The sequence below is a fragment of the Leuciscus leuciscus genome (assembly GCF_965113295.1).
Source record: "Leuciscus leuciscus genome assembly, chromosome: 6".
NCBI lineage: Eukaryota > Metazoa > Chordata > Actinopteri > Cypriniformes > Leuciscidae > Leuciscus > Leuciscus leuciscus.
In genome coordinates, this window is record NC_138730.1 from 34,574,696 (window position 1) to 34,590,590 (window position 15,895).

A 15,895-nucleotide genomic window follows, 5' to 3' on the forward strand; every position below is an offset into this window, starting at 1 on the left:
TTTATAATACTATATATTAATTCATTTTATTTTTATATTTTTAGGTTTCATTTTGATTTTTTGTTTTAGTAATTATGGTAGTAGTTACAGTATTTACAATATGTGTATTTAACATTTTTTTATTTAGCTTTATTTTTATTTCAGTTTTAATAATTTGAGTACATCAGCATTTCTAATTTCCTACGTATTTAATTTTTTGTTTTTCTTCTAATATTAAAATTTTATTTCAGTTAACAAAAACAACAATTTTAATAGTTTTAGTTAACAATAACCAGACTGCTGTTTCTGCCCCCTACTAGTTTGTGCAGATGCCCACTAGACCCATTTAATAATCCATTAGTGATTAGTTAGTGTGTGCTATGTTGAGCTCATGTGGGCAGTATGAGCAAAGCAGTCTTGTCATAAGGTTTATGTTCATATTGATGTTTTTGTTTGATCTACAGGCGGTGGACTATGAGAGCCGTAGCTCCTATTCTTTCTCAGTGGAGGTTCTGAATCCCATCATTGACCCTCGATTCCTGCGACGTGGGCCTTTTAAAGACCGTGCCTCGATCAGAGTGGCCGTGCTTGATGCCGATGAGCCCCCTCGCTTCTCACGGGCACGTTACCGAATGGATGTGTCTGAGAACTGCCCAGCGGCGTGTACAGTGGGGCGGATCAGTGCCGTGGACCCAGATACGGGGCTCACAAACAACATCAGGTACACTGTAAAAAAATGTTTTTCGATAGTGTTTATTTATTATTGGAGTACATTTGACAAGAAATTCTATTTCAGTTATTCTACCTCAAAATTTCACGTTTAATTCAGTGTTACTTGCAGTTTCCTTGTAATTATTTGTGAAATTTACTAGCAAATTCTGAGAGAAAATAGTTTCTATAGCAAATTATTTTCAGTGAACAGCAGTGCCTCTCAACCTTTTGGATTACTAGGCCCCTCAGTGTCTACGAAAATATTCAAAGGCCCAATGACTTTGCTAATTGTTGTTTTAGGATTTTAAAGTTTTTTTTTTGAAATATTTGTACTCACCATTTCTTCCCTCAATATTAACATTTTGGCATGATTAAAACATTTATATTCATTATAAAATTGCCCACAGAGTTTTTAAGATTTTATTCATTTACATGACTTTTCCAAGTACAAATCACTCTTAATGAAGCCACCTCATATATCAAGGGTTTTAATGACTTGGTTCTTCAGAGATGGAAAAAAAAAAAACAGCTGTTGAAGAAGTATCTTGACCTTTAGTTATCTTAGCTTATTTTATTGTCATTTTAAGTCATCTTGAGCCCCCCTTGGCCCCGGACCCCTGGTTGTGAACCACTGGTGTACAAGCTACATTTGATCAATACTCTGAACGTGCAGGTGAAAGTATTTATCAATACTTTATAAGTTCTGAATAAAATGGCACTATGCACCATCTGGGATGAAAATATTCGCTAAGCTCATTGCAGTGTATTTCCCACAAAAGATACATACAACCTTAAAATTTGGCTCTAATGAGGAATCTAAAAAGGCATCATAATTTTGCTGCCTCTTGTTTGGAACAGCCTTCCCATCAGGAACATGCCTGGAATACCTAAAGCAGATGTCCGTGTAGGCAGCTCATTAGGGTTTGGAACAGAGCCATTATGTCATTAATTATTGTTGTATGCTATTCTGTTTTCTATGTAAAAACACTTCAAAACATTATCACAGAAATAAAGGTATTCATGCTACAAGGCACGTTTGCTTGCCTCCACATGGAAAAGGCCAATGATCAAGATTCATCCCAGTGAACTACAGTTATTTCAACAGTGCCTAGTTAGGGATCTGAGGATTCTTACTTTGCTAATTATGGCTCTTTTGTTTCCCGCTGCTGGGCTTAAAACAGCTCCTGAATGACAGATTTTCTGATGGACCGGGGCTTAATGCATCTGCTCACCTGCTCATCATGCCACACATTTCTCCTTCTCCATTTGTCTTCTATCTCCCTCAGGTTCTCTATCGATCCTCAGTCTGACCCAGAAGCTCTGTTCCGGATCACTCCAGACACTGGGCTCATCACTACAGTGACTGAGCTGGACCGAGAGCACGAGCAGTGGCATAATATCACCATTATTGCCACACAGAGAGGTACACACACACACAGTCACAGTGACAGGGAAGTATTTAGCTACAAATAAAAGTAGTTAACTGTTGTGAAGCTAGTTAGTTATCTAGTTGTATAGTTATATAATGAATATAATTGGATAAATATCCATATATAAATATCCATTTATATCATTTAATCAGAGCTCAGAAGTTTCTGAATCTGTAAATAAAATCATCTTGTTTAGGTTGACAGCATTACACTTGAACATAGTTTAATACAAAAAAGAGAATATAGCTCAATATAACTAGAATATTGCTAAATATTTCTAAAACAAAAAAAAATGCAGTGACTTCTGCACAGCCGAATTATTTTAGTGTTATTTATGTACTTTTGATTATAGTATGCATTAATATTTTTAATTAGCTTAGATTTTTATATTGTCATTTTAGTAATTGTAAGTGCTTTTGTCATTTTTATTGTTTTTTCAATATTTCTATTTATTATTATTTTGAATTAGCCTTTATTTTAATAGTTTGTCATTTTTATTTCTATTTACTTTTATTTCAGTTTTATGTCAGTTAGTTGCTAAGGCCCAATACAACATTTATAATTTTCTAGTTTTTTAATATTATCCCATATTTATGTTTTATTTTATTTCCGCTTCATTTCAATAAATGAAAACATTTTAGTTAACACTGCTGCACAGAGGCAAGGATCAGTGATTTCTTTCTTTTTGAATTGGCTCGTTGAAACGCTTCACTGATTCATGTGTATGTGCAGAAATCACTACCTCTTTTTATAGAGAATTATTTAGTTATATTCAAGTCTTTTTTTAAATACTGGATACTAATCATTTAAATGACTACATTTGAGAGAGAATGCAGTTCAGGAGAGCACATTAGATTAGTGCCTCAGTTTGCTCGGCTGTAAGCTATGTGTGCAATATAATTTGACATTAAAAACAATGATTTGCCATGCTGAACCGCTACATGTTTTAAAAGTAGATTGTTACTGGAAAAGCTGCACTATTTTGAAAACAGCTGAGCTACAGTCACACTACTGGAAAATGTTAGCAGTGTTTTTTATAGTTCATAACTTCCCAAGATACAGTGACCTGGAAATTGGTCAGAATAGCATGTTGTTCATTAGCTCAATAATTCATAATAATGGTTGAAAATGTCCAGGCCACCATGTCTACTTGCTAACAAGTTCTAATCTGGCTTGCGACATTCCTGATCACATTTATATAAGGATGCAATATTTATGGCTAAAATTACTAGCAGATATTTAATGGATTTGTGTTTTTATCCTATATTTATGACCTTAATGCATGCATGGATTAAACATGGTTTAAAACATACATTGAATTTGCACTGCTCAGTAAGATAGCATGTTAGTAGATGATCTATGCTGGTGTGTTACAGTATGGAAAGTAGGTCTAAGCAGCTTCAGGGAGGCCTGATGGCTATTGTAGGCAAAGCCTCTTCCCAGTAATGTGAAGCAGTGGGCACTAATCCACAACATCATGTCATAGCTCTCTGTGTGTGTGTGTGTGTGTGTGTGTGTGTGTGTGTGTGTGTGTGTGTGTGTGTGTGTGTGTGTGTGTGTGTGTGTGTGTGTGTGTGTGTGTGTGTGTGTGTGTGTGTGTGTGTGTGTGTGTGTGTGTGTGTGTGTGTGTGTGTGTGTGTGTGTGTGTGTGTGTGTGTGTGTGCGTGTGTATGTGCGTGCGTGTGTACTGTATGTGCGTGCGTGTGGATGTGCATGCGTGTGTGTGTATGTGCGTGTGTGTGGATGCAGTCCAAGACATTTGAGTGAAAGCAGTCCAAACCACAGGCAAGTGTGTGGGACTGAATTATAGCAAGAAAGACAGAATGCTTCAATTTCTCTTTTGGCTCACACCAATCCATTAAGTTTGTTCAACCTATACTGTACCAATATGCCGATCTATTCTGAATTAAAAGCTACTGAAAGCTATTTGTTCGTCATGACAAGCCATTCATCTAGAATATGAAAAGTAACTGCTGAAATCCAATTTTATTTATATAGCACCTTTCCAAACAAACCGATGCCATTTAAAGTGCTTTACAGACAAAACCAAGCATTAGACCCAGATATATATTACAACAATACCATTAAAAAAGTTAGAAGGTATAAAATAGAAAATCAATAGTTATAAAATAAAAATGGTATGAATGATTATTAATGTACTGCAAATAAGCAATTACTAAAATCATAAAAATTGAGGGTTCAGAGTTATAGGACAATACAAGGAAGCCAGACTAAAATGCTGTATTTTTTCATTTAGATAAATAATAGATTTATAGATTTTTTTTATAGATTCATTTCTGTATCAAATTAAATATACATTTATTTATACTTAACATTTCTTCTATCTTGGATGCATTTTTAAAGACCCACTGAAGTGCCTTGAAATGCACAGCATTATTCAATGTGTTGACGTAATTTCCACAGAAACAGGAAGAACCGCTCCTCCCCTTTTTTTAAATAGCCAATAGCGATTAGTTTAGATTACAGCCTGGTCAGAGCTGTTGAGCTCAGTAAAGCCTCAGTTTCCTCATAATCTCTTACTGTTTCTCCGATACATCTGATACTTTTAGTATGCATAGACTCGCGCATATGATCTGCTCTGTGCTATCGTGTCTCTGGACCCGAGCGGACTGTGTGTGCGCTCTGCTGCGGTTCGCGTGAAACTAACGTATATTTACACCGTCTGAATCATTCCCTATCCCCTATATATTGCACTTTGTGCCATCCACCATGTAGAAAATAGTAAATGTGTGAACAAGTGAACAATTTTAGCTGCAGCTTCAGCGTCTATTTGAGGGCGGGGCGCTGTAGTTTCGCTGTAGTTGATTGGACAGAAAATCTGATTAGAAGCTGAAGTGCAGAGTGATGTCATCAAAATCAGTGATCCATATTGGCGAAAGTTTTGAATGCTTATATCTTCTAAATGTGAATTTTGTCATTGGTTTGGAGCTTATAGATAACAGTAAGACTAACATGTTCATACTAAAATCCCCAAAACTTCATTTTTGATTTCATGGGGACTTTAATGTGTTTTTTTTTTTTTTGTTTTTTTTGTTTTTTTGAGTTTGCCGCAATGCATTATGAAGTTGCATTGTCTGCAAAGGATACATGTGATGCTGCTACCTTTTGCAATACAATACCTTAAAATACTGCCTTCGTAGGCAGCTCAATACTATTTGGAAAAGAGCATGAGTGTGTAAAAACTGTCGCCATTCAGCATATGATTTCTCAAAGTGTGAGTGGATGCGCACATGGAAATGTGTGATAAACTTTAAAAGAGAACAATTTACCTTCAGTAGCCGAGGCTCATGGCGAGCACACCTCAAGTAGCAACTCAAGCTGTGTCATGCGTGTGTATTTTTGGTGACTTGCTTTCTCTGCTCTCTCAATTACCTCAGATAACCCCAGCCAGGTGTCCAGAGTGGTGGTTGCCATAGAAACGCTGGATTTAAATGACAATGCTCCAGAGCTAGAGAGACAGTACAACACAGCCATGTGTGACTCCGCCTCCACTGGACAGGTGAGAGAACAAGCCACATGTTATAATGGGTGCAAGGAAGGTCGTACTTGTTCGAAGTGCTCTAATGAGAGTCCTTTTGTTAAGCTCTGTAATTAGGTAATTGTCACAGATGTATTATGGGTAATTAATTACCTTTTCTCAAGACTTCAGGCCTTTAGACTCACTGACTCGCACTCTTTGTGTTCATATAGATTTGGTGGTGCATGAAAGTTTTTTAGTTTTTTTGGTACGCTCTCATTTTTTGTGCACATCTGTGAGTGTGTCCATTTATACAGCCTGCACGCTGATTGATTAGTTCTGCCGTTACCCTGCAGCTGAATCACTGCTGTTCCCATTTAGTGGATGCTTCAAGCTTTCTCATCTCCTCTCTATAGATATACATTATAATCTGCTCATCTTTTGGTCTGTTGGCTTTCATCCATTTTGCCTCTCCTTCATTTCAAGTGCTTGTCTTTCCATGATATTGTCCCGTTTTTTCCCTTTTTGCCTGACTCAATTTTTTCTTCAATTCTTAATTGGATGTTGTGCATCTGTTAAGTTGTCATAGCTTGTGTCCTTCTCCTGTCTTCATCATTCTGCTGTCTTCGCAGCTTGCGGTAATTGTGAAAGCTTATTGTGATTTCACCAAGTAGGACAAGTTGTTCCTTGATCAATGTTATTATCAACCTTGTTGGTCCTAGAACAACATTGAATGTGCTTACATGCAAGTTTGATATCCTGGAGTAACATTTTTAAATGTGATGTAGGTACTTTTGTGCACTCGCAATGTAATAAAACTAAGAACACATAGCTGGTATTTTAATGTTTTCCGTGATGCTTCATCAGACATTGTTTTTTTTAATGTTTTTCTCGTAAAACTTTTGTCTTTATTATTATTAGTAATAATAATTTTCCTTTAGGGACAATAAAATCTATTTAATCAATTTCCTGAATTTATTTATAATCCAAACTAACAATCAGTCTTTCCTCGTCCATGTTTGATTACCACTACCCTACCTTCACTATACAGTCTGTAAGATTTTTGAAATGTTTTTGAAAGAAGCCTCTCAAATGCTGCATTTATTTTATTAGTACAATACAGTAAAAAACAGTTAACTTGTGAAATATTATTACAAATTAAAATAACTGTTTTCTATTTTAATATATTGTGAAATGTAATTTCTTCCTGTAATGGCAAAGCTGAACTCTGACTCAGATAGAAAAGATCCCTTTGTCAATTTATCTTGTTAGGGAACTGTGTCATTTACTTTGGATAAAAGCCTTTACTAAATGTCTGCTTGCTTATTCAACTGGAAGCTTGCATAACGTCCTACCTCAAGTCACATTATGAGGAGGAAAGTTTGGTGACAGGCTCAGAAAACTACCAACGTGACGACAGATCACAGAGAAATGCTCCATTTTCATGGCTCAGCACAACCGCCTAACCCACAGCTCTGATCTGCATCACACGGCTCATTTTTGTTTTAACTTTTTCCCTAATGTGTGTGGGGAGCACTGCAAAAAGAGGCCCATCGAGTGAATATTTCTAGTTTAAGTGGATCTCTGGAGTCGGTGCCTCATTTTTAGAGCACATGCTAAAGTGTGTCTATGTTTGGGTGTTCCCCAAGGCTCGCTACTCGGTCAGAGTTAATTATTGTTTGACTGCATAGTGTGGGCTAATCAGTCTCAAGTCACCCATTTGCAAAGGTGCTGGCGAGGTTAATGCTGATATTTGAGATTAAAATGTGTATCAGGTTGTTGTTTTTTATTTTTATAATCTCTCCTCTCTCTCCATTAATCTTTCGCTCTCTTCTCCTTTCTCTCCTTTCTCCCTTTTGGCTCTGCCCCTTATATTGTTTCTCTCTCTCCATCTTTCTCCTATCTCATTTTCTCAGGTGGTGCAGGTGTTGCGGGCGATTGATAGAGACGAGGGAGGAAATGACAGCACCGTCCATTTTAACATCCCTCCGGACTCCAACGCTGCTCTAAACTTCAGCGTCAGGGAGAGTGGAGGTCTGCAGTTTCTTCCACAATTTGTTTCTCCCATCCAGCCATGTGCATCGCCGTCTCTCTTGATCCGTTAGTCTGTGTCTGCAACCACATTGTGTGGCTGCTTTGTGCCCTGCTCCTTTGTTTTTCCCCATTGTTTGCTTTTGCTTCTCTGCCACATCTATCTTCTCCCGGCACACACAGACGAAATGTGCTCTGGCATTTATGCTGCATTTGGACTCACTGGTCTGTACAAATGTTATACGAGCAGCAATGGAATTAAACTGCACTCGATTGAGTTCAATTAAATTAAAGTTCCATCGAGCTCATTTTGATCTAAAAGCCCACCCTTTTCCTATGTATCTCCATTTCTCTGCTATTATTCTCATTTTCTAGGCCCCACTGCTAGCTTGGTGTTGGCGTCACCTTTGCAGACACTGTCTCGCTCTACATCTTCCTCCCTCACACTCTACGTCCCGCTGATCCTGAGGGACGGGGTCTCCGGTTTGACCAGCACTGGGACAGTCACGGTGTCCGTATGTCCCTGTCTGAGAGGAGGAGCCCGGGCCGGAGAGAAAGAGAAGCAAAGTGAGGCAGAGTGGGACAGGGAGACAGTTTGTTTGCCCCAGCACTCCTCCTTGCCCTCCCCTGGACTCAGCACTGCCGCCCTGCTGGCCATTTTAGCCTGTGTGGCCACTCTTTTGGGTAAGTTTAGTGTTAGCTTCCATATTGTAGGGATCATGTACAGTCAGATGGTCATTATCACAAAATAAACAAGGTCATCAGGACCAAGACGCAAAGCAGATTTTAGTTGAAAGTATTTTATAATTTTATCTGTATCAGTATTGTTATTGTTAACTAAAACTAAAATCAAAGCTAATTAAAATAATTTTCAAAATAAAATATAAATATTAGATGGAAAATCCTGCCTTGGCAACTAACTGAAAAAATTTTTTTTTTAGTTGAAGTACTAAAATTGTGTGTGTGTGTGTGTGTGTATATATATATATATATATATGAAGAGTTCAGATGCAAAAGCCTCTAAATGCCATCTGAAATTTTCTCATAGAATGATCATTTTTATCAAGCTTGTATATTTAAATTAAATAATTTCACTTAAATGGCAATGAAGATTACCTATTAATTGTCATTTAAGTGAAATTACTTAACTTAAATATACAAGCTTGATAAAAATGATCATTCTATGAGAAAATTTCAGATGGCATTTAGAGGCTTTTGCATCTGAACTCTTCATATATATAACGTTATATGTGCTGTGCTGTATCGTGAATAGGTCAGGGCTGAAAGGCGTTTCGCGTCGTGCCTACAACCCCTTCCGCGGTAACTAGCACTAGCCTGAAGTACCTTATTGCTTTAATAAAACGGTTACCACATAATACAAATATTAAAGCCAAAAAATATGTATCAATGCAACTTTAATGAAGTAAAATCACTAAAAGCCTTCCTTCCGCTAGAAAAAATAGTCCCTGACCGTAAACAGCAACAGAAGTTAAATTATTTCGCCATTAGATGGCGGCAAAGACTGTTTTTATGAGTGAGTCAGTCAGTAGAGAATACTTTTATACTGAAAGGACTGAAACTTGTAAACACGGTCCACGGCGAAGCAAGACGCAGCATGACTAGCGTGTCAAGGCACGGGATAACACCTTAACTGTTAAAAGGACAAGTTATCGCTGCGGACATTCAAACTGATTTTTTTACTACGAATTTAGGACTGACCTGAAGGAAAATGCTATATCTACTTGCAGGTACACTCACTCTCACAATACTCTACTCTGTAAGCTTCAATAAACAATATCAATGAGAACATTATGTTTAAAGCTGCCGTCGGCAACATTTTTTTTATCATATTCAGTGTAATCGACACTATAATCCGACAGAACAACATAAATAAGGTGGTTTTAGAAAAAAACCCGAGCTTCTAACTCCACCTGGAGCGTGTTATTTGTTTTGCAAAAATCCAGCGCTCCCGCTTCATCAGGTCCAATCAGCGCAGGGGGGTGTGAGATCTGACTGTCAATCACAGGTCGTGCACACGCCACAGATCCCCCCTCACTCGCGCACGTTAATATCACATGCACACGCCACGCCTGAAGTTCGCCTGGAGATTGCATGAAGCGTGATGGCGGAGAGAAAATCTACTAACAAGCTTCCAATTCCTCGGATATTGCTATCTATGGATAGATTAGCCAGGGCAGCCTACCTCCGAGTCCATGGTGTTGATAGATGCTGAAGAGACAGACGCGTTCACAGAAAATCAGGTACACACGCACAGTGACGCACTGACGAGCACGACCTCGATGGGAGGGTGCTCGCTGGTAGTGGGGAGGGGCATGAGAGTTGTAAACATTCAAAATTTTGGCTAATCGACCCAATCTGCCAGACTTACCGACGGCAGCTTTAAGTTGCTAAGAGTGGTTGCTAGGGGTGATGTGTAGTGATACATAGAACCGTTGGGTGAAGCGGTCATAGCCGTGGTTTATCGTGAATAAAACACAGTTATTGACCAATCAGAATCAAAGACTGGAACTAACCGTTAAATATATATATATATATATATTAGTGGTGGGCCGTTATCGGCGTTAACGTGCTGCGTTAACGCGAGACTCTTATCGCGCGATAAAAAAAATATCGCCGTTAATCTATTCTCCAAGTTGGGTTGGGAGATGGCTCCACAAGCTATGATGACGCAATCTACCCGCGGCCGCGACTCGCGAGGTAAACCCGGCTGCAACGCATATTCGTCGTCATCTTAAGTAAACACGGCTGAAAGTGAAAGCTGGTGAAAAAGATCGGTGCAGCATCCATTATTTGGACTTGGTTCGGGTTTAAGCCGTCAGACGAGCAGCAGCAAACTATATACAGAGTGTGTGGGGTAACAGTTCGGTAAGTTAACACACGACTAATCCGTTCGACCACCTCAAATTCAAAACGAAACATGATATCACTGAATACCAGCGCGCGCGTATTATTCCCATTCCAATATATCTTAGTGGTGTAGCACATAATCTCGATTTTAAGAATCGTTGTTGTGTTTCTTTTTAACTGAAAAGACATCAGTTAGACAATATTCTAATTTTAAATTTGGGGTTTCATAAGCTCCAAGCCATAATAAACATTAGACCTACTTAAGTCTCTGCAGCTAGTGTACTTAAATTTTATTTATCTGCAAAATTATGTTGTATACTTACAGTTTTGCACAATATATGTTCTCAAAACTACATACACCCTTTAAAAAAAAATACATTTAGCAGTTGTTTAGCATGGGTCTGTGTTAGGGCTGGTGGACGATTTTGGCTAAAATCATAATCGCAATTAATCAAACAAGTTACCTCGATTACGATTATTGAACGATTATTTTTTTTTAAAATTCCTATGTCACTGGCAAGGCTTATACTGTAAATACGTTCACGGTTATTTTTTCTAATGAAAGAGTTAGGGATGTCCTGATACCACTTTTTCACTTCCGATACGATACCGATGCCGCAGCTTTGGCTATTTGCCGATATCTTTATTTTATTCTTGAACTAATACTACTAATAATAAAATATATGGAAGCACTTTCCTCAATTAGCCACATAAAAACATCTCACTCAAATGGAGAACAAATACTTCTCCAGTATATAGTCCACAACAACAGTTGATAATGAAAGACTGCCACCCTTTATTCAAAAGGCCTTGAGATATGTTTGGTAACCTGAATGAATTTAAAATTAATTTGCTATATTTCAGATCAATATATTTGTTTCCTTAAAATTTAAATTAACTTTAACTTCTCATCTGAATTATAAATAATTTATTTCTGTATAAAATAATACTACCATTAAAAACATTTGATTTAATTTTTTAATCAATGTAGAATGTGTAACTTAAAAATAAAAAGATTAGTGCTCTGTTTTAGGACAAGAAAGGAAAACCAATGCAATATGATGAATGTCCAAAAGATGAGATCATTTTTGCTTTTTGATAATTTGATTTTAAAAAATGTACACAGTGTGTGTGTGTGATTTTGGTTGGGTGACAGTTGTAGGTTACAGTTTGACAAGAGTTTACAGTTTGACAAAAGCACAATGTTTTACACAAATATAAGTAGGCTGAACACTTTGCAGTTTTAATGATGTCCTGTATGAACAAATTGACGTTGATGTTATAATGACGAATGATGTTTCCACTGTTCGATCGCGCCCGTGCCTCTCTCTCTCTGACACACACATTCCAGCATTGCAATCTTGACATCGCAGCCTGTTCATTATGCTGCGTTCACAGCAAACGCGAATAGAGCGTCAAATTCGCGTCTATCGCGTCTAGTTCTACGCTTAAACATTTTGAATCCATTCGCGCGTCCAAAGCGAATAGGACGCGCGTAAGCGAGCGTTTGAAGCGAAATAGACGCGCGTTCAGGGACGGGGCGGAGTCAAGTGACTACACACGCGGTAATATGTTTTAAGGGGAAAGTACACACACAGTAGGCGGAAATATTAATAGGATTAAAAAACCGAAATAACCGACTTGGTAAAATTACGTCGGTTACAGGCTCTGAATTTCAGTTTCGATTACTTTTCGATTAACCATCCAGCCCTAGTCTGTGTAATCTGTTCTGAAATGGTTTTATTATAATATACTGTATATCGTTATCGCAAGAGGCTGCAATGTATATCACAATATAGATTTTAGGCCATATCGCCCATCCCTAATTGATAGCCTATAGTAGTTGATAATAACATAGGCCTACCTAATGTTGCCTACGGACGGTAACAGTACAGTAGTAACCTTTTACAGTCTATGAGTAGAACAGCTTTCTCAAGCAGTTTGTGATGCATTTTGGAGACAGGAGATGAGCCCCTGGTCTAATGCGCCACCTGGCTTGAGAAACCCGTTCTCAAAGACTTACTTTTATAGTCATTATTTGGGTAGCACACATATTCTGAATGCCTTCGGCAGAATTCAAATGAGCCATTTTAATCTAGATTAATCTAGATTAATTTCAAAATTAATCTAGATTAATCTAGATTAAAAAAATTAATCTATGCCCACCTCTAATATATATATATATATATATATATATATTAGTATCTTAGAGCTTACGCTAAGAAAAATAGAAAAATAGTCCACAACAGTGTGCAAAACAATAGGTCTAGCAACAAGATGAACACTGTCTGTGACAATATTATATTAATATAGTAATAATACTGAAGTCCTCTGAGGTCATTGTCAACACTGTCAATATCTTTGTATGAAACGATAGAGTGTGAGTGATATGGAAAGGTGCAGTGTGATATGAAAAACGTGAAAGCAGCGCCAAATTCAGTCACCCGGATGAGTGCTCTGATAAACAGCATTGTCATGGTCGACTGTGAATATTAGGAAATATCAGACCACTGACCAATCAGAATCAAGTATTTCCCAGAGCTGTGTAATAAAAGTTATTATGGAGCATCAGCCTGTGTAAGTGTTAGTTTTTCTGTAGCACCCTGCAATTTTATTGCAAAAATTTGTCACCCAGCACATACACACATGTCCTCCATTTTTATAAATGGAATCATAAAACACTCACTCTTTTTCTCTTCATCTCTCACTGTTTTCTTTCCCTCTGTCTTTCCTCTCTCTCTCTCTAGCTGTCAGTGCTTTGTCTCTGTCTCTGCGCAGGCAGAAAAGGGACTCGCTTTCGCCTTTAGAGGAGGATGATGTAAGAGAGAACATCATCACGTATGATGATGAAGGAGGAGGTGAGGCCGACACGGCTGCATTCGACATCACAGCACTGCAGAGCGCCCCACATAACGCACGCAGGGGGTACCGTACCCTGGACAGCAGGAACATGTGAGTGCGGCTACATCTGTTACTTCAACTCACTCCTCCTGCACATTCATAAAACACTTCCTGAATGCACTTGGGATTGTTCACCCCAAAATGAAAATTCTGGCATCATTCACTCACTCTTATGTAATTTCAAGTCTGTATGTTTTGTTTTTCTTCCCATTGAACATTAAAGGAGATGTTTAGCGGGATGTCCTGACTGTTCTGTTCCATACTATAACGTTTGAAAGTGTATTAAAGGGATAGTTCACCCAAAAGTTAAAGTTCTGTAATTTACTCACCCTCAAGTTGTTTCGAACTTTTTTGAATTTAGTTTTTCTGCTGAATACAAAAGAAGATATTTTGAAGAATATGGGTAACAAGTTGTTGGGCCCCCATTGACTTGCATAGTATGGGAAAAAGATACTTTGGAAGTCAACTGTTTTGTTACCGACATTCTTCAAAATATTTTCTTTTGTTTTCAGCAGAAGGACTGACTCAACAAATGATGACTGAATCTTCATTTTTGGGTGAACTATTATTTTGTTTTGGTGAACTATTATTATTATTTTGGTGAACTATTAAAAATTGCAGTTACATTTTCCTTCAAATCATGCATTGCTACTATTAATTCTGCCTCCAAATCACCTCCAAAATCCATCTTATTTGTAGCCACTATTTTAATTCACCATGGCCCTTTTTATTTAAATGCTTCTTTATGTTATAAGAATTTCATTGTCTATGAGGAATGAGGTTTCAGTTGATCATTGTTTATTTTAATTTTGAAATGTTACTATGAATTGCTAATTGTAACATTTAATTTTCACAATAGTTATATTTTACTACAGAATCAGTTTTAAGCTGAAGTCAAAGGTAAAATGCTAAATGAAAGAGTGTTTTTGTAGTGTTTGTGTAATGATGAATGTGGGGGGATTGTTTTGTCATTTTGATTCTGCGATTTTTATATTGTGTGATTTTCATATTTATGTACTGTACATTGTTTGTTTTTTGTGTGAACGCATGATTAACCTCATTGAAACTAAATTTCCCCATGTGCATTACAAAAGTCGACAACAACGGCACGCAGCAAACAAAAGCAGAAGAAGACAAATTATACCATCTCAAACACCTATGGCTTTATCGCAATTATCACCTCTCTTGAGGTTGCACACAAACTCGACAAAAACATAAAATTAGCAGATGTGCGAGTGTGTAAGCATGAATGAGATTTGAAACCTACATGGTGGAAGATCTTATGTGAATAACGACCTTTATAATTCGGTCTGTTCCTTATATAAAGCTATTGTGTGGCTTCAGACGACTTGAAATATCCTGCTCAAGTCGTATGGACTACTTTTATGGTGCTGCCAGTTCTTTTTTTATTTTCTTTAAAATTATCTTAGTATTTTTTTTTTTTTTTTATTTGGCAGGCTGCTTAAAACTTCCATTCATAAAATATTCTGTGTTCCCCCAGACGTTATTCACAACACTGTCAGGAGAAGGCTCGTGCGTATAGCAGCTGGGCTCAGGCTGGAGCGATTGACCCGGGGCAGTACACCAGTCAAGGAGCCCCTCTATATGGGCGGATTTGCTACAGCAGCCACACTCTCCCAGTCCTGCGTCGCTCACAGGGCCCCTATGAGCCCGGCTTATCCGAGCTGGCTTACCGCTTTCCTGGGAATCAACCAGACCACTCTCTAGTCATTCAAAACCAGGCGGCTATGGTTGGCCCTCTGGAGCCCGGGGCCATTTATGTGCCAGCATCTGAGGCCGGTCATGGCTCTAAAGAAGGGACAGCATCTCAGGATGGAGCTACCACATCTGAGGGAGGAACGCCAAGGAAAAATGACTCAAAGGATGATGCCAGCAGTGATGCCCAGCAGAGTCAGAGTCAAAGCCAGGATCTGGACTGGGTAAAGCAACATACTTAATTATTTAAGTAAGAAGTCCAGAATCACCATGTTCAAATTACTCACAAAGCTGCTTTAATAACCAATATTTGGGGTAAAACCCAAATGTAGTACATTGAATTTATTCACTTTATTCTCCAGAGGTCTTTAAATAATGCATTATTGTTTAATAATTTATGGACTTTTAAACAAACAGTAATACTGACAAGACAATATGAAAACCACTCAATGCTTAAGGCTGGATAAGTTAAACAGCTTTAGCAAACACAACGCCTAAGAAAAAATAAACTGTATGGCTAATTTTAATTCATAGACACACTTCTCAGTCACACTCCGGCAGCATCGAATCAGTATTAATGTAATATGTCTAATAAACATTCACTGAACCGGAGACTTGGAAACAACTGTGAAATTAATATTAATATTTATTTCATAATGTGTGTTGCTCTGAGACAGATGCAGTTACAACTGAAAGGCGTGAATTCAAAAATATTGAAAGCAGCGTGCATTATTTTTTATACCGTTGCACATCTTAAAGGTATAGCAGAGGATGTTTTACT

At 37.8% G+C, this 15,895-nt stretch overlaps 1 protein-coding gene and 1 long non-coding RNA gene across 4 annotated transcripts in view; both read left to right on the plus strand.

Moving 5' to 3' along the window:
- Positions 1-15,895, plus strand: part of cdh24b (cadherin 24, type 2b) — a 135,806-nt gene that overhangs the window by 116,288 nt on the left and 3,623 nt on the right. For all 3 annotated transcript variants that reach the window (XM_082173430.1, XM_082173432.1, XM_082173431.1), the window contains exons 7-13: positions 444-700; positions 1,977-2,113; positions 5,519-5,640; positions 7,515-7,632; positions 8,005-8,313; positions 13,245-13,449; positions 14,900-15,338. In XM_082173430.1, the coding sequence (XP_082029556.1) occupies positions 444-700; positions 1,977-2,113; positions 5,519-5,640; positions 7,515-7,632; positions 8,005-8,313; positions 13,245-13,449; positions 14,900-15,338 (1,587 nt within the window). The remainder of the gene's footprint in view (positions 1-443; positions 701-1,976; positions 2,114-5,518; positions 5,641-7,514; positions 7,633-8,004; positions 8,314-13,244; positions 13,450-14,899; positions 15,339-15,895) is intronic.
- LOC309501574 lies at positions 10,174-11,222 on the plus strand. The gene is made up of 2 exons (XR_014206921.1): positions 10,174-10,411; positions 10,478-11,222. It is a non-coding gene; the product is annotated as an uncharacterized lncRNA (long non-coding RNA).